General features: G+C 45.1%; 1 protein-coding gene across 4 annotated transcripts in view; it reads left to right on the top strand.

Moving 5' to 3' along the window:
• VPS13D (vacuolar protein sorting 13 homolog D) overlaps nucleotides 1–18,099 on the top strand; it is a 263,887-nt gene that overhangs the window by 177,179 nt on the left and 68,609 nt on the right. For all 4 annotated transcript variants that reach the window (XM_056111005.1, XM_056111004.1, XM_056111003.1 and 1 more), the window contains 2 exons: nucleotides 7,946–8,080; nucleotides 9,623–9,790. In XM_056111005.1, the coding sequence (XP_055966980.1) occupies nucleotides 7,946–8,080; nucleotides 9,623–9,790 (303 nt within the window). The remainder of the gene's footprint in view (nucleotides 1–7,945; nucleotides 8,081–9,622; nucleotides 9,791–18,099) is intronic.

The following is an 18,099-nucleotide window of genomic DNA, read 5'->3' as shown; positions in this document are numbered from 1 at the left end:
ACCTTCATCTATGTGTTTTGATTATATGATTTTATTTCAATAAGATATATTTTTGCCAGCAGAGAACTTAAGGCAGCCTCCGTATAAATGAAGAAATCAAAAAGAAAAGTGCCGGTTGGCGTGAGGTTCTTTCAGTGCCCCTGTTTATGAGGCGGGACACTTATAGACATGACTTCCTTCTAGCAGTGGTGGTAGAGCTGGGAACCACTGTGCATTTGCTGGAGTCTGAGGAACAGTGGCCCCCTTGCTTGCCTTGGGGTCCTAGCCTGCAGGCTTCATTGGGGCAGGTGCTCTGGTGGCCCCAAGGAGCTCTGAGAGCTGGACACAATTATAAGTGCCCATCCTGGTTCACGTTAGTCCTGCTTCCTGCTAGAAAGGACCAGAGGTTTTTACGAAGTCCAGTTAGACTTAACTGCTTGCTGGGTGGGAAAATACAAAATCATATTTACTGTGCACACTCTGCATAAGGAAAACTTACATTGTTAGCAGGGAATATAGTATATTCACATTTGAAAAAGTTTTTGACCTGTTCTCTGAAATCTGAAATTCAGTCATGTTAAAAGGTTAATCTGAAAAATCAACCATATGCACACAAGAGCTCCAATAAAAATGAGAGAAGCAAAAATACCAGAAAAGCCCACATTCTGTGTGACAGTATACCAAGACAGCCTGGACCCGGGGGGTCCAAGCTTATGAGAGGAGGGAAACTCCACTGCTTTTCCTGGTAGGATGTTTCTAATCTGTGAGTGGTGGGGGAGGGGGCCAGCAAAGCTTTGGCCATTGCCCGCAGCTGGCCAAGCAAAAGTTCCACCTTATAGCCACCAAGAATTCTGGAGAGTAAGGGGCCGACACCTGCTCCAGAGGAACAGAGGGAAAAGACACCCCTCAGAACTGAGCCACTTCTCTCTCTCCAGACATTTGCTAGTTTCTAAGTAACTGAGTTTGGGAGAAGTCAAGCAGGAAATGGCAGCCACAAGACCCACGCACTAACTAGGCCTTGTCAAAGTGCTTTATCATGGTGCGGAGGTGACAGTGGAGGGATGAAACTGGTTTCCAGTTAGGACTGCTGCAGGACTGTTAATCACAACTGAAACAGAGGGAAGTGAACACTGATTGGTGAAGGGGTTGGTGTTGAAACACTGAATGCCTGAAACCCAATCACGAGTAACTTTGTTATTTTACAGTGACTTTAAACAAAACAAAATTGACTGAAATAGACCAGTATTTACAAAGCCTGAAATCCAGCCTTGAGAAAGCCCAAACTGATTAGAATAAGGCATTGTGCCTCTTTAAACCACTTGCCAATAACTAAAGACTCATTCAAATTCTTCTTAAGTTTTTATATAGAATGTTGCATGTAATCACAAATTATCAGACTTGCCTTGAGATAGGACCAACAGAAAAAACAGAAACTAGAAACAGACCTTCAGATAAATCAGATGATGCATGGTTAAACACAGGATATAAAATTATTATAAATGGCTTCAAGAAGTTTAAAAGCTATTATTTATATTTTGGAAGTGATAAATAGTAGAGAAAAATTATAGCTTGTTATTCTTTTTCATGGACATAGAATAAATAAGTCTGAGCAAAATATTAGCAAATCAAATAAAACAATGTACAGAAGGGAAAATACAACTCAGTTGGATTTATGCCAGGAATACATTTAGCAATTGCAAATAAAGTGCATGAAGAAAATGAGAGAGGAAAGACATACAATCTCAGTAGTTCCATAGGAGCCATTTGCCAAAATTCAGAAGGAAAATGCCTTCATGTGGAGAAGTATTTATAGGACCAGAAAAATGGTATAGCAGCTAAGGCCTTGCCTTGTACATGGCTGACTGGGTTTGATTTCCCATATGGACCCTTGACTCATCTGAGAATACCTAGCCCTGAGCCTGGATGGGTGTGGCTCAAAATACGAAAAAGAAGAAAGGTATCTGTTAAAAAAAAAAAAAAGCCACAACTGACATCATACATCTTGGTGACTTACTGAGAACTTTTCCTTGAAATAAAGGAAAGGACCCCATTATCACCACTTGAGATCCTAACCAGTACAGGCAGGCTAGGGGTGGATGGCCCAGTCGTAGATCACTTGCCTTTCATGTGTGAGGCCTTTGGATTTTTCCCTGGCACTGAAACAAAAAGAAAATGATGAAAATAAGTAAAAGGGGCCAAGGGAGATAGCTCCAAGGACTCAAGTGCATTCTTGCTTATAGGAACCTCAGTATTGATAGGGGCCACCCAGTACCACCAGCTGTGTCCCCCTCCCCCTGCAAAATAAGAAAGCCCCCCAAATTAAATAAATTGGTGTAAAACCTGGACAGGGAAGTGAAGAACTCTGTAATTTGGAAAGAATGGTTCTTTGCCTCTAAAGTCTGAAAGAATGTACAGATCATTTTTCAGGATAAGTATGTTTAGCAAGTCGCTGGAAGCTGTACAAAACCCAACTATATTTCTGTATTTCAACAGCAGTTGTAGAGAAGGAAACTTGGAGAGGTGTCATTTTCAATAGCATGAGGACATTGACTGCAATTTCTCCTATTATAGTGTCATAGACCTCCCCAAATGCCATGGCTTACAGCGACTCTGATTTGCTCACAGTTCCATGGGGCCGTTTGGGGGCTGGACCTAGCTGGGAGTCTCTTTAGCTGGGCGCTTCTGTTCTTCATGCATCTGCAGTCTCTGGCAGTTCTGCCATGACTGAGTGAGAAAGGATGACCTTCCGTGCACACCAGGTGCTTGGTGGTACTGCCAGTGAGATGCCCTCTGTGTAATGGTCTTCCTCTTCAAGGTAGCCAGTTCTCCCTGGGAAGAAGGGATCCCACCAGTAGAAGTGGTGAGATCAGAGGAACCCAGAGCCAAGGCAGAGAGCTCACACAATGTTATGTCTGGTGCTTTTTGTTGTTGTTATTGTTGGAGCAAATTACAGGGTCAGTGCAGATTCAGGTGTCGGGAGGAAGTAGATTGTGCTAATGGTGGTGGAAGGTGCAAAAGGTTGGGGTCTGGAGAAATTGTCCAGTGTTTAGGTCACTTGCCCTGCACACAGCTGGCCCTTATTCAATACGTCACCCCCAATATTGCCAAGTGTGATCCCTGAGACCATTATGACAGTGATCGTTGGAAGGGATTTCTCTAGATGGGAGATGTGTGTGGGCTGGAGCGATAGCACAGCGGTAGGGCGTTTGCCTTGCACGCAGCCAACATGGCCGACCCGAGTTCGATTCCTCCGCCCCTCTCGGAGAGCCCAGCAAGCTACTGAGAGTATCGAGCCCGCAAGGCAGAGCCTGGCAAGCTACCTGTGATGTATTCAATATGCCAAACACAGTAACAACAAAGTCTCCAATGGAGACGTTACTGGGCCCGCTCAAGCAAATCGATGAACAACGCGAGGACAGTGACAGTGACAGGGAGATGTGTGCTGAAAGTGGGTAAAGTACTGAACATGCTGGCCTCTCAGTATCTGTACTGCAAACCATATGCAGTACAAAAGGAGAGAGAGACAGAGACAAAGATGGGTGTTGGAACATTGCATCATTGTATGACTGAAATTCGATCATGAAATTATGGAGATTGAATAAATAAATTAAAAATGAGAGAGAGAGAGAGAGAGAGAGAGAGAGAGAGAGAGAGAGAGAGAGAGAGATCCCTGAGCACAGAACTAGGACTGAGCCCTGAACATCACCAGGTATGACCCCAAATCCCCCACCCCCCAGGTAAACTGTTCATTTTTAAAGCAATCCAGATACCTGTTAGTAAATCTAACAAAGGATAGCTAAGACTTCTTTATGGAAAACATTGAAATATTATTTAGGGGTTTTTCATTTGTTTTTTGTTGGTTGGTTTGGGGGGCCACACCCAGTAGTACTCAAGACTTATTCCTGGCGTTGTGCTCAGGGATCACTCCTGGCAAGCTCTCAGGACTTTGTGGGAATTGAAGCTGTGTCAGCTGCATGCAGGGAAAGCAAGGCAAGCATTTTAACGGTTGTGCTGTCTCTCTTTAAACCCTTTAAACTTTATTTGCAGGAGCAGGGGGGTCTGCGAACACGCCCAGTGGTGCTCAGAGCTTACTCTTGATTCTGTGCTTAGGAATTACCCTGGTGGGACTTGAAAGACCACATGGATGCCAGGGATCAAACCCTGGGCCAGTCACGTGCAAGGGAAGTGTTCTACCCACTGTAGTATTGCTCCAGTCGTTTTAAACATTAGCAAAATGAAAGCTTCACATAGACAAAGAGACATGCCTTGTTAGTACATTGTAAGATTCAGTATTATGAAGTTGTCATTTCTCTTCAAAACTGATCTTAGAGGTCCAGTGCAATCTTAATGAAAATTCCAGCTACCTTTTGTGGCATGTTAGCAAATGAATTCTTACAATTTATATAGAAACCAAGTAGTACAGAAAAGTAGCCATGATAATACTAAAGAAAGAACACCGGAAACTTACACTGTTATTTAACAATTATTCCAAACCTGCAGAAGTTAAAACAGTAATATTGGCAGAGACAGGGCACAGTGAAGCAGAAAAGTGAATTCAGGGGCTGGAGAGATAGCACAGCGGGTAGGGCGTTTGCCTTGCACGGGTTGACCCGGGTTCAATTCCCAGCATCCCATATGGTCCCCTGAGCACCACGCATCGCCGGTGTGACCCAAAAAACAAACAAACAAAAAAAAAGAATTCAGAAACAAGTAAGAATACACTTGCCTTATGACAGAGTTTATGCTGTACAGTAATAGGGGAATGAATGATCTTTCCAATAAATTTTACTTAGCCTGTCGACTAGCCATCTGGAAACAAATGGATCTTGACTTCTACTTCACACAAACATCAGCAAATCAAGTCTCAGTAGATGATAGATTTAAATGTAAAGAGAAAGACAATGAAACTTGTGTAAGTTTACATATGGGAATATCTTTATGACCTTGGTGTGAGTAATAATTTCTTGGTCAGGACACAGAAAGCTCTTACAATCAAGGGAAAGATTGATGTGTTGGGTGTTATTAAAACTATGAACATTCGCTCACAAAATACCATTGAAAGTGTAATAAAACACAACTTGAGGAATGGGAGAAGAGAATTGTAGTACATCTGTTTAGTACTGGACTTACACATGCAGAATATGTAAGAACGACTCCTATAAAGCAGAAAGAGAAACATGCATAACCAGATACAAAAGTGAGAAAAAGACATTAATATATATATATCTATATATATATCTGAAATATCAGTGTATATATTACATGGGGCTTGATCTCATGCTTCAGCCAAAAATTGGAAATTAAAACCCCATTAAGATACCATTACACATCTATCAGAATATATATATATATATTTTTTTTTTTGTAGGAGTACTGCTGTTTATTCAGCCACTGATTAGCTGTTTGAATTGGGCATGAACTCCACCTTAATTTTTTTTTAATTTTATTTTTTTTCTTTTTATATTTATTTATTGAATCACTGTGGGAAAAGTTACTAAGCTTTCAGGTTTAAGTCTTGGTCATACAATGATCAAATACCTTTCCCTTCACCAGTACTCATTTTTCACCACCAAGAAACCCAGTATACTCCTCCTCCCACCCCTCCAAATGCCTGTGAGGCAGATGATTTCTAGTTAACTCTTCTCTACATTCATTATTTCGACAAAAGATGCACCATTATTGTTTAGAATTTCCCCCCAAACAATCAGACATGCTGAAAAGGCATTGTGAAATATTTTGTCTTCTATAGCTGGTTATGAGAATCATATAATGTCACGTGGCCACGATTTTGGATTTCTGCAAAGAGCCAGATAATTACGAGATTGGTTTCTGTGTGTCTGGTGTTATGGCCGTGCCGGAGAGCCGCTTGTGGGGGGTAACTCATGACCTCGTAGGGCATGAAGGACGTGCCGGTACCACCCCCCTTCCCATGAGACTGCAGTTGCCCCGTACTGCCGGCTCGTACCTGGCTTTCCTATAAGCTCTGAGGCAGCGGCCACCTTGCTGCCGGGGGGCGAGGGGGAAAGGCGGAAGGGAGCAACACTCTTTCCCTCCCGGGGAGGCATGGCGCCGTAGTTTAATGCATGGTCCATTCACTTTTCTTCTGCAAGCTGCTGGGCTATGGACTAAGTCCTTTTGCTTCTGGAGCCATGGCTGTGCCAGAGAGCCGCTTGTGGGGGGCATCTCATGACCTCGGTAGGGTGTGAAGGACGAGCCGGTACCATCCCCCTTCCCATGAGACTGCAGTTGCCCCTTCACTGCCGATTCATACCTAGCTTTCCAATAAGCTCTGAGGTGGCAGCCACCTTGCTGCCTGGGGGAGAATGTATATATTTTTAATAAACTATACCAAGTGTTGATGAGGATGAAGAGTAATCAGGAAATCTTATAGAATGCTAAAGAGACACAAACCAGTTCAACTGCTTTGGACAATTGGCAGTGTATACTGAAGTTGAACATGTATAGTCATGCATTGCTTCACAGTGGGGATATGGTCTGAGAAATGCATCAATTAGGCAATTTCATCATTGTGTGAATGTCATAGACTGCAGTTACACAAAGGTAGATGGTGCAACCCACTGCACACCTAGGCTTATGGTGTAACTTGCTGGGACCATTATCTTGCAGGCAGTTTGTCCCTGAATGAAATGCTTGGTTGCACATAACTACATTCTTTACAATCCAGCAGTCAGTCTGCACCCAGATAAATATTAAAGAGTTTATGTACATAGGTGCCCCCAAACATGCCTGAAGAATATTCAAGGTATTGATTCATAAAAGCAAAAATATTTGAAGCCAAGCAACTGTTCATCAACAGCATTGTGTAAATACATTGTGTTTTAGTCTGTTTGAATACTGTGTAGCGGTGAAAATTGTTGAGAAAATGCATAACAACGTAGTGTGTGGATCACAGTGTTGACCGTCACACGCCACATACAACAGACTTCATAAGGATGATTTTATTTCTGTAAGCCTCACAGAAAAACATCTCATGATAAAAGTTAGGATAGTGGAGGAAGGTCAGTGGCATCCACTGGGAGGGCATGAGGACACATCCAAGAAGGAAATAATAATCTTCTTTCTGATTATTATTTCAGAATGACATGTTGTGTTCACTGTGGGAAAAAAACTGTTAACTATACATTTAATTGGGCTGGAGCGATAGCACAGCAGGCAAGGCGTTTGCCTTGCATGCAGTCGACATGCCAACCCAGGTTCAATTCCTCCGCCCCTCTTAGCCCGGCAAGCTACCGAGAGTATCCCACCCGCGTGGCAGAGCCTGGCAAGCTCCCTGTGACTTATTTCATATGCCAAAACCAGTAACAACGAGTCTCACAATTTGTTGTGAGATGTTACTCGTGCCCACTCGAGCAAATCGATAAACAACGGGAGGACAGTGCTGCCTTTAATTGTCTGCTTTTTTCTATGTGTGGTAAAAGGTAAAGGTAAAGGCCCTCCCGTTGATCGTCGATTTGCTCGAGCGGGCCCAGTAACGTCTGCATTGGAGACTTTGTTGTTACTGTGTCTGGCATATCCAATACTCTCGGTAGCTTGCCGGGCTCTCCGAGAGGGGCGGAGGAATCGAACTCGGGTCGGCCATGTTGGCCGCTTGTAAGGCGAACGCCCTACCCGCTGTGCTATCGCTCCAGCTTCTATGTGTGGTATACTTCCTTAGTCAGCAAGCAAAACAACAAGTACACACAAAACAGAAACAGAAGAAATTATGCCATGAAGCTCTTGTGTGTGTGCGTGTTTGTGTGCTTCTGGGTGATGTACGTAATTTTGAGTGATGTGTGTATGTAGTGTGATACTCTTATTATGACAGGGAAAATCCTTATTTACAAACATGAAAATCCACACTGCCAAGTGGAAAGGCGCCGTGATTTAAGTTATGGAATTCAGAACCGTGGTCCTCTAAGCCATTGTATATGGTTCAAGTATGTCGTTTCCTTTCTTTACGAACCAGGCCCTCAAAAGTACCTTAGGGTTTCCATTGATTCGGTTTGAAGATGCGGTGATTAATCTGGATCCATTCACTCGAGTACACCCCTATGAGACCAAGGAGTTCATCATCAACGACATCCTCAAACATTTCCAGGAGGTGAGTTTCTGGAGCAGTGTTTCGTGGGTGGAGCCTAAGCCTGGTGTTTGTTTCACTCATTTGGGATTTTTGTTTGGATGCCCTTACTGCTGTGAACCCAGCCAAATTCTTCAGCTCTGCTGGTTGTTCCGGGTCAGGTCACATCCCACAGCACCCAGATACATGAAAGTCCTTGAACGGTGCATTTGATTCATGAACTGTGAATCAAATGCAGTCGGGTCCCTCTGTACTGGTCTCAGAGGGCTCCCTCTAGATGAGTCACCAGTCTCAATTTATTTCTATGTTTAATTGATGCCTTGATGGTAAAATACTGTGAACTCATTATTTATTAGACACAGGCCTACTTTCAGCAACTGCACCGATGTTCTTGGCGCCCATCTGCCCTGTAGTTGAACCTAAAAAGAAATCTTTTTTTATCAAGTTGTACGTTTTTCATTTGTGTTTATTATCCGCGCACGGCAAAGCCTGGCAGGCTACCCGTGACGTATTCGATATGCCGAACACAGTAACAAGTCTCACAATGGAGATGTTACTGGGCCCACTCGAGCAAAGCGATGAACAGCGAGAGGACAGTGCAGTGCTATTTTTTTATTATCCAGACTGCGAAGACCAAGATCTATAGCCAAGGCATACTCTTCAATGAGTGGATAGGTCCTGCCCGTCGTATTTAGCTGTCCGAATTAAAATAGGCCCTCTTCTTGTGTCTTTTTTCTCTCAACCTCTTTCTCCTTCTTTTCTGTCTTTACTTTCTTCTTGGTTGTTTGAATTGGTCTTTCCAGTGACCTAAAAGGAGAATGAGGTGGCAGGAACTCCTAGGCGCTCCTTTCCAGATTGCGAGGGCCAGGACAAAGTCACCTGAAAACATTCCTTCTCCCTCTCCACTCTATGGCTGATGAACTTCCTGTCAGAGTCGCCATGGAAAGGAGAGTGTGATGGGTAAAAGAACAAATGCCAGTAAAGAACTTTCCCTGCTTCACAGCTATTTGAATTTTCCTAATTGGAGAGTGTTGAAAGACATTGCTGGGATATGTGTACTGGAAGAAGCTGAGGAGGCACTCGTGAAGGGTCAGGAACTTGTTGGATAATTAGGGGGTAAGATTAGAAAGTTATTGTGGACTGGAGTGATAGTACAGCAGGGAGGGCATTTGTCTTGCTGGTGGCATATCCGGATTAGATCCACAGCATCCCATATCGTTCTCCCAAGCACCACTAGGAATGATTCCTGAGTGCAGAGCCAGGCGGAACCTGAGCTGGATGTGGGCAAAGTTACTGTTGAGGGCCAGACCGATAGTGAAGAGAGTTAAACACTTGCCTTGTACATGGCCTATCTGGGTTTGATCCCTGGCACCCATCTGGTCCCTCTGAGCCTACCAAGAGTGATCTCTGAGTGCAGATCCAGGAAGAAGCTCAGGGCACAGCTAGGTGTGGCTTCCCTCCCTCAAAAAAGAAAAAAGATTGTTGGTTCTAAGGACAAGATCAATATCTAGACTGGTTTTTAGGACCCTCTGAAAACATAATCTTCCCTCCCTTCCTGTCTGACAGGAGCTCCTCAGCCAGGCAGCTCGGATCCTGGGCTCGGTGGACTTCCTCGGCAACCCCATGGGGCTTTTGAATGATGTTTCTGAAGGGGTGACTGGACTGATCAAGTACGGGAATGTTGGAGGCCTCATCAGAAACGTTACCCACGGAGTGTCCAACTCTGCTGCCAAGGTAAGGAACAGTAAGGAACGAGAGGTGGCGTCCTGGTGTCCTCAGCCTCACGAGTGCCCTGCACTGCCATGATGACACTATATAGCTTGGGGGGGTCCTTCCTTGCCCATGAGCCCAGCCTTCCCCTCACCTCGGAGACCCTTGACTGGTCTGTGGAGTGCGTGCATCTTGGGAAAAACCCCCTCCTCTTCTGCCTCCATCGATTCTGCTCATTCCTTCCCTGGGGAGCTGTGCCCCCCCACACCCCCAGAACCTCATCTTTCATGATTCCAGAACAAACTTGCCCTTTCAAACATAGGCTTTGACCATGCCACCCCTCAGCTGAAAATCTGCTTGCTTTTTTTTTTTTAATTATTTATCAAGACACTGTCATTTACAAAGTTGCTCATAGTAGAGTTGTTTCAGGCATGTACAGTGTTGCAACCCCATTCTCACCACTAGTGTCCCCTTCCCTCCACCAGTGTCCCCAGGTTCCCTTCCTCCCCCTAGCTTGCTCCATCGGCAGTATTGTGAGAAATCAGTTTCATTAAAATCTACTGTTGCCCACCACGTAGGGAATAAAATCAAATGGAAATGGTGTCTTCGTGGGGGAGAAGCGCCCCTTCCTATCCACGGGCTCCAGCGGCAGCCTCGGGAGACAGAGTCTGGGGTCTCCTGGGCCCTGCTGCCTTTTGGCTTTCGTGTTGCTGGCCTCATACAGAGGCAGCCAGTTGTCCACTGTCAGCTTTTTGGAAGGAGCTGGTATTGTGTATGAAGCAGGAAAAGAGGCAGGTAGGGAAGGGTGGTTGCTCCGGTGATGACTCGAAAGGCTGCCTCCACCTCTGTCCACCCAGTTGGAGTCTTCTGCAGAGCAGTCTTCTGGTCTGAGCAGGCCATGTGTGCTCCACTCTTAATTGGGGCGCAGGTAGGCACACAGGTGCACTCGTGGTATGGGCTCCCCGGTCCTGTAAGAAAGTGCAGTTGAGTAACATTTCATAACTGGAGTGTGAACGCTGGGATTGATCCTCTTTTGCAAAGGATGGTTCTAGAAATGAGAGGCATTCTTCCGGTGGATCCACTTTTCAGTGCACAGTGACTCGGGAACACACTAAAAGCATATTGCTTGGCTCGTGATTCAGCGTAGGCCAGAGAGACCGGCTAAGTCAGGGTTTGGTAACAGATTCTGACTCGAAGTCTGAATGAGCGCTCCCATTTCTGCTTAGAATCATTTCACCCTGTGCTTGGACTTTTCCCCCAATGGCCACGGAAAACATTTCAGAGTGGTACAGGTTTCTCTCTTCTGCCTGCCAACCCCCACATAAGCTGACACATGGGTATCTCAACCGAGTTTCTTTAAATTCTAGATAATGTAGGAAAGTCTCCTTGGTTTTATGATTTCTTTGTTTTGTGCCCTTAGGTTTAACTTTACAATTAAGTGTGCTTGAATTTATAGCACATTTATAATGCACAGAGGTCATAGCACACGGAGTGCCAGCACTGCACGCAGCCAGTCCTGGTTCCCTCTGCAGTGTCACATCTGGCCCCCTGAACCCTGGCAGGACTGATTCCTCAGCACAGACCTAGGAGTAGGCCCTGAGCACAGCCAGGGTTGTCCCCAGCACCCCCTCACCAAGCCGAATGAGTTGGATGAGTATTCTAGGACTAATCCCTAGGCCCCTTAAGCACTGCTTGGGAGCTCCCCCCACCCCACCCCCCAAAATGGCAAAATAAAAATATCCAAGTGCTTATGGTGTTCTAGTCGCCCGGGTGCTTTACAGGCTCTGGTTTGGGTGAGGAGGAAAGGAGGACGGTGCTAGGGGAAAGCACAGCCAGATGGAGCAAGGGAGGCCACTTGCCTGGCTGCAGGGTGGGTAGGACCAGGCCCGGGGTCCATCCTCAGGAGCCTGGACAGCATCCAACAAAAATGGTCACCCCTTCTCTACAGCCCCCTCTGCTGCGCACCTAGGAAGGGCTTTTTGTTGGATTGGGAAACTGGGTTCCCTCTCAGTGGGGGGGCCCTCGCTAAAGTGAGAGAGCAAAGGAGCTTCAAACGAGCCCTTCTTGGCAACGGCAACTCCCAGATGCTGCTTGTCAACTGAGGACCTGCTAAGGTCTCTGGGACTCTGAGTGTCCAAGTGTCCGTTTTCTTGTTTCTTTTTGTGGGTTGAAATTAAACCTTTAATGTTACTTTGGGGGAAATATTTTGTTTGTTTTTCTTCTTACAAGAGTAGTTTAAGAAAGTGCAAATGACCACAACAATCAACTTTTGGCCCATGGGAAGTGTTTCTTTAAAGAGAGCCTGGTTTCCAGTGGTTGAAGAAGGGGGTCAGGGAGGATGGGGAGCGAAGCCCCAGCCAGCCACCCCACTTGGCTGCAAGGACCAATGCTTGGTGGAGTGGAGGAGCTCCAGAGACCTCTTTGGATTGTAAATATCATATGTTTTGTGAATTTTCCTGGAGCAAGGATCCTACATTTTTATTGGATTCATAGAGAGATTGATTCTCCAAAAGATTGCAAGCTCTTACTGTAGGGTTCTGCATTGAGTGAGGGTGAGAGATGGTCATCGGGGTACCCAAGTTCTATACCTTTTCTGCCTTAAAATAACCTTTTTCTCTGTTGATCTTGAGTGGATTTTTTTGTTAGCTAAAGGATAACAGGTGTTGGGAATCCCCAAGAAATAGGAAATCAAGTATGAGGAAGTTCAGTGAGATGCTGAGAGGAAATTCATTCTCTCACATAGAAGGTGTTCACCCAGTTGTATGTGGGTCCATGGGAATGTTCAACATCAAGTTTTTCATTTTAGCTCTGTTCACTTATGGAATTCTCCCCTCCTCCCCCCACCCACCGCCCTTCACACAGACACACACTCACTAGCTATCCTTTTTGTTTTGTTTTTAGACCATACCTGGCTGTGGTGCTCAGGGCTTACTTTCTCTGTGCTCAGGGGTCACTCTGGTGGAGTTCTGGGGACCATATGGGTACATGCAAGGCAAGTGTCTTACCTGATGACTATCTCCCCAGCCACCCCCATTTTATTTTTAACTGTTACTGAGTGTATATTATTGTTAGTTTCAATGAACTATAACAAGGAAATGATCTGTGCTCCTTATTCCCATTTTCTCAGTGTTTTATTTTAATTTATCAATTCCTGTGAGTCAGATTAGTCTTCCTTCCTTCCTTCCTTCCTTCTCTTATCCAACCCTCCCTGCCCCCCCAAAAAAGTAGCTCATGGAGTCCAGTCCCAGGTGATGGAATTTGGGAAGTGTGGTCACTAAATTGTGACCATCTCTCCTTTGCCTGGGTCTTGATGGTTTTGACTCTGTGTTTATAAATGCAAATATCTAAGTAATTATTCAGTTTTCATGGAAATTATTTTTATCTTAGTCACTTGTTTATGGAAATTGAAATTCATGATTTGTTCTTTACTGCATTAGTTAATTTTACTGTTAACAGTTGCAGTTGTATAGTAGAAATAGATCTGCTATTCACTTTTTTACTTTTTCTTCATGTTTATTTCTACCAAGCCCAAAAATTCTAGCCAAATTTTGTAAATAAATTATTATCAAGAAGATATAAATTTTTTGTAAGCCTTTAGTTACATGATTTATTCTGTAGGATTTGTTTGAGATAAATTTTGTTTGTTATGGATTAGATAAAGACCAGTGTTCCATTTGCATTGGATAAAAACCATTTCCCAGTAGTTTTCTGTTCTTGGGAAAATCAAGGTTGACAGGTTTCGCTTTGTTGTGGAACACATAAAAATTTATAGCCATTTATTGGATTCCTTCTGTTTGGCAGCCTTGGGATATACCCTTCACAGACATTCTTGTATGGTTTTTTAGTTGCTTTTTCAGGTAGGAAATGAAAAGTTTGAGAAGCGAAATAATTTATTCCAGGTCACACGACTAGAAAGGGCAGGTGTAGACCTGAAACCACAGCCAGATCATTCAAACACTTATTTTCTGTCTACGTGATGTTTTCCCTTGGTGTGTCTGAGGCACTGTGAAGAATTAAAAAATGGAGTTACTGCTAGCTTATAATAATTATTATTTACATATGTATACCTATATATTTGTGTACAAATGTAACATAATTTTTTTGATTGTGCCAGACATAAAACCCAGAACCTCACCTCACACACAGGCAACGCTTGATGCTGTGCCATTGGGCTTATTGTTTAAATTCACTTTTCAACTGTCATTCCATCTGCGGTGTCACAAGCAGGCCCTCGGAAAATGGTGGTGGTCATGGTGGTTCTGTGATCAGTGGGGCACAACTACCACCTTATTCTTTATCTTAATCTAATCCTTGGTGGTTGTAGACTTGGTTCCACTCATGTGTTTGCAACTGAACATTGTCATAACATGTACAAAGAGAGAGCAGACCCGGCAGCATTAGCCCCTTCGTATGAATTTACAGTGAATGGCTGTAGCCACCTACGGGGCCCACATCTGACCTTCTCTCACTGATGTCTCGATCGTCAGCATCACTTATACTTTTGAGATTTGCGTAATCGCTGCATTTGCTCTAGACAGGCCTCTGTATACCGAAAAAGGAAAACAAGAAAAGCAAAGCCCTGTCTAATCTCAGGCTGGACTTTGGACCTTTTAGAACTATCTGACAAAGAAGACAAATTAAGAAAGAGAGAGAGACTCTAGTAGTTGGGTGGGAGAACTAGCTGGAACTTTAGATACCGTTTTTCTTTGTTTTGGAGGCCTCTGTGGAACAGTGTCCCCTTCCAAAAGCACCTTCCACTCTGTTGATGCCTGAGGAAGAGCCCAGATGGGGGCCCAGCAGCCATCCAGAGGACACTTTGGGCCTGCCTTGAAAGGCCCCAGCCAGTCTCTTCTCACAGGGCCTAGGGGACAGGGACAGCTGCCTCTGAAGGACCAGCGGCTATTTGTATTGGTTTATAGACCAAGTGCGTATTGTAGGCTTAAAGTCTAAAAGCACTGTTTATTCAAGAAAAAGTTTTATCTTTGCACAAAGCAGGCGCCAAGTGCCTGCCTGCAAGGACTCTGAAGGGAAAAGGCAGCTTACAACTTGTATCTGTTTTTGCCATTATGTGTGTCTGCTCTGTTTTATAGTTGAGCTGATTATCCCCATAATAGCTTTTCCATGTACCTGTAAGAAAGTTATAGGTGAATGCCTTCTTAGATGCGTGGGACTGTTCGTGTATTTAAGTTGGCACAGTCCCTTAGGCCAAATGAAATTCACTTCAGACAGTGATCTATCTCCTAGAGAATGTCGAGTTTCCTATTTTCAAAAAGACTTTCATCCGAACGAAGTCACCCACGAGATTTTTTTTTTCCCAGCCAAGAGGAGGTCTCTTCACATGTGTGCAGAGAAATGGCTCCGCATCTTGGAAGAAAGGCTTTTCTGTTCTCTTCTTTCCTTCTGATAACCTCAAGTACTGACACAATTCATTGGGTTTGATCTATTTAGGCAGTTGTAGGTGCTGGATGACGCCTCCTGACCCACATGAACTTGATGAAATCTCAGCTCGCTGGGAGCCTCAGAAGAGAGTGGGGGAAGTGGGCTCAGTTTGAGAATTCTACAGAAGGGCCACAACTCCCCGGCATTCTCTCCCTCTCCTCCTCAGCAGCTTTGCTCAAGAAGGAGGTTTTCAGTGGCGCTGAGTGGTTCTTTCTTGGACCCAGTTCAGGCCTCACTGTAGCCAGAAGTGGTACTCTCAAGACAGGATGAAGCAGCAAGACCAGAGATTTCAGTAGTAGCTAAGTGATGAGTCCCCTGCCTTCTCAGAGTGCCTCACGTCTCCGAGGAGCGTGCTTTGTCTGCCCGGACCGTGGTCTCGGCAGTGGGAGAGAGGTTCAGGTGCTGAGATGAAGACAGGAAGTATTTGTATCCCCCAAACAGCCTGGTCTGCCCTGGTGTTAACCTGGGCGGTAAGAGGAGAACCTTCAGACTAGCTCAGTTTGACTGTCTGCCCTGGGAGTGGACAGCGCGCCCTCTCTGGCCTTTCACTTCTACTCACGTCACCATTTGGCCTTTCCCTGAAGAATTGTAGAGCTCTTTCTTCAACTGAAAATTTTGTCTTTCTTTTTATCCCCTCTCCCACACCCCTTTTCCTTTATTGTCGCCGTGGTAGGGTGTCACACACATCCCTGGTGAGGTGACAGTGAGAGGTAATCACACATTTTTTGTGATGGTGATTCCTGGGGGTGGCACATGGGCTCCAGGGTGGGCATTTTAGTTGAGGCACATAGGTACTTACAGTACTTGCTGGGGCTTTCTGTGATGCTCCCTCATGTGCCCGCCATAGCTCCTTCTTTCTATGGCACGTGACTGATCTGTGGCCAGAAACTGCTTTTGGTTCTGGGGATCACAGCACAACTGCTAGTATCAGTGCTTGTTGCATATGGAACACCAGGAACTGAACTCGTAACCACAAGCTTGCAAAGTTGGCACACAGTGCCCTGATGCTCTATCTCCAGGCCGTAATTGTGACTGTTTTAACTAAAATCTGTCTTTGCAACTATCTGAAAGACAAATTTTAATTATTGGTGGTAAACATTGAAAACATTCCCTGTTCAGAAGGAATATTGTGGGTTTTTATTTTCCGTTTCCATTTACTTCTCCTCCTATAATGACCTCAGTCAGCCTCCCATTCTGCAGTGACCTTGAATCAGCATTTCCTCGTGAGGAAGAGGCAGGTCTCTGGCCAGCATTGTCCTTCCCCATCAGAAAGGGGCATGGCACGTGTTGTTCATTTCTGGAACTGCTCCCACCTGTTGGGAATGAGGGTCCACCGTCCGCTGTCAGTTTTTGACTCAATTCCACACCTGCCTGTCCAGGAAGGAGAAAATCTCCGGTCACCAGGGAGCGCAGGTACACTCCCAGACTGACCAGTGACTCCATTCTGAGCTTAAGTCAGGAGTGAGTGTTGATCAGCATGGGTTTTAGGGGAAACGTGTGTCTGGGGCACTATGTATGCATTTTCCCTCTACAGCTGGTACGATCTTTTCCCAAACCCAAACCTTGTTAGGGGCTAAACCAAAGGCACAGGGAAGCATTTGTCCCAGAGTGAGTCAGTTTTCTCTGTGTTCCCAGCTTGCTTTCCTCTGTCGGACCTTGGGGTTTTCCGTCTGTGATTCCAGGGCCTTCTGAATTACTCTCTGCTCTCTCTGCGTCCTTCATCTGGTATAAAAGGATTAGAACAGGGAAAGGATTTAAATGGGAGAAAACTTGTTTGTGTTTTCCCTATACAAAAGCATCTGACTCTCTGTACTTTCTCATATACCTGAGGTCCAGGGTCTATTCAGACTCAGTGACATGGGGTTTGTAGGGTGGAGCAAGGCCTTTCTTCCTGCTTTGCCCCGGGGAGCAGGCTCGGTTTCGGGTGGCTTTCAAGTGCTTTCAAGGGATATAGGATTGTAATTTCCCTAAGCCATTTCCTGAACTCCCCACTACTTTTAAGTATTTCTGAGTAACTAAAATGTCATTTAAAATAATACTTGGTTTTCAGGACTGGGTACACAAAATTAGGGAGCTCTTGCTTTCCAGAAAACGAGCTCGTTCCCTCCACTCATCCCCTTCTCTCCCGCTCCTCGCCCCTTCATCTCTGGTGCAGCTTTGCAGGGGTGTTTTTCTTGGGCTCTGCTGGCAGCGGAGTGTTCTGATGCTCCGTGATGCTGTTTCCCGCTTGGAGCCAGTGACGAACATGGTGGACAGTGTGCTGTTTCTGAAAGGGATGTGGTTGGCTCTATTGATCTGCTCTAGGATTTGCTTCTTGGAGAGGAGAACTAAGATGAAGACCCTTTTGGAGTCTTGCTGTTTTCTCCTTTTGCTGTGATATTCTTTGGGAGCTCAGAGAAACAGTATGATGTGATCAGTTCTTTGAACAGGATTAGTAGTGGGAGAAAGCTTGTGTCATGGCATTACTTTAAGTCATTTCTACAGTACTGTGGACAGGGGAAATCCTCCCTAAGAAGGACCATGGAACAAAAGAAGCTTCCAAGAAGGGGTGAGAACCTGCCTTTCTCTGGGCCTGACACTTCCAGGGCAGTACAGACATCGAGTAAAGACTTGTAGGGTTCCACATTTACCTCCAACAAGCCAGCAGGAAGTGCTCTTTCTCTTCTTCTTTCCTATGAAATCAGTAGGGGCGGCTCCCAGTGCAACTTCTGGAACAAGGAAGTTCCCTAGAGTGGAGATGAGCTCAAAAGTGAAGAGTCAAATTGGGGAAGTCTCTCGACAGGGAAGGGAAGGGGGCAGGCAGATGGCCACCTTGGTCCTCCTCGCCTGTGGCTATCCTAGTGCTGCCTGGCACCTGACCCTTCTCTCTCCTCTCCTCTTGGGATCTTGTTTTT

This window comes from Sorex fumeus, unplaced genomic scaffold (assembly GCF_029834395.1).
Source record: "Sorex fumeus unplaced genomic scaffold, SorFum_2.1 ptg000011l, whole genome shotgun sequence".
Lineage (NCBI taxonomy): Eukaryota > Metazoa > Chordata > Mammalia > Eulipotyphla > Soricidae > Sorex > Sorex fumeus.
Note: the sequence above shows the minus strand (reverse complement) of the source record. Positions and strands in the feature narration are given on the sequence as shown.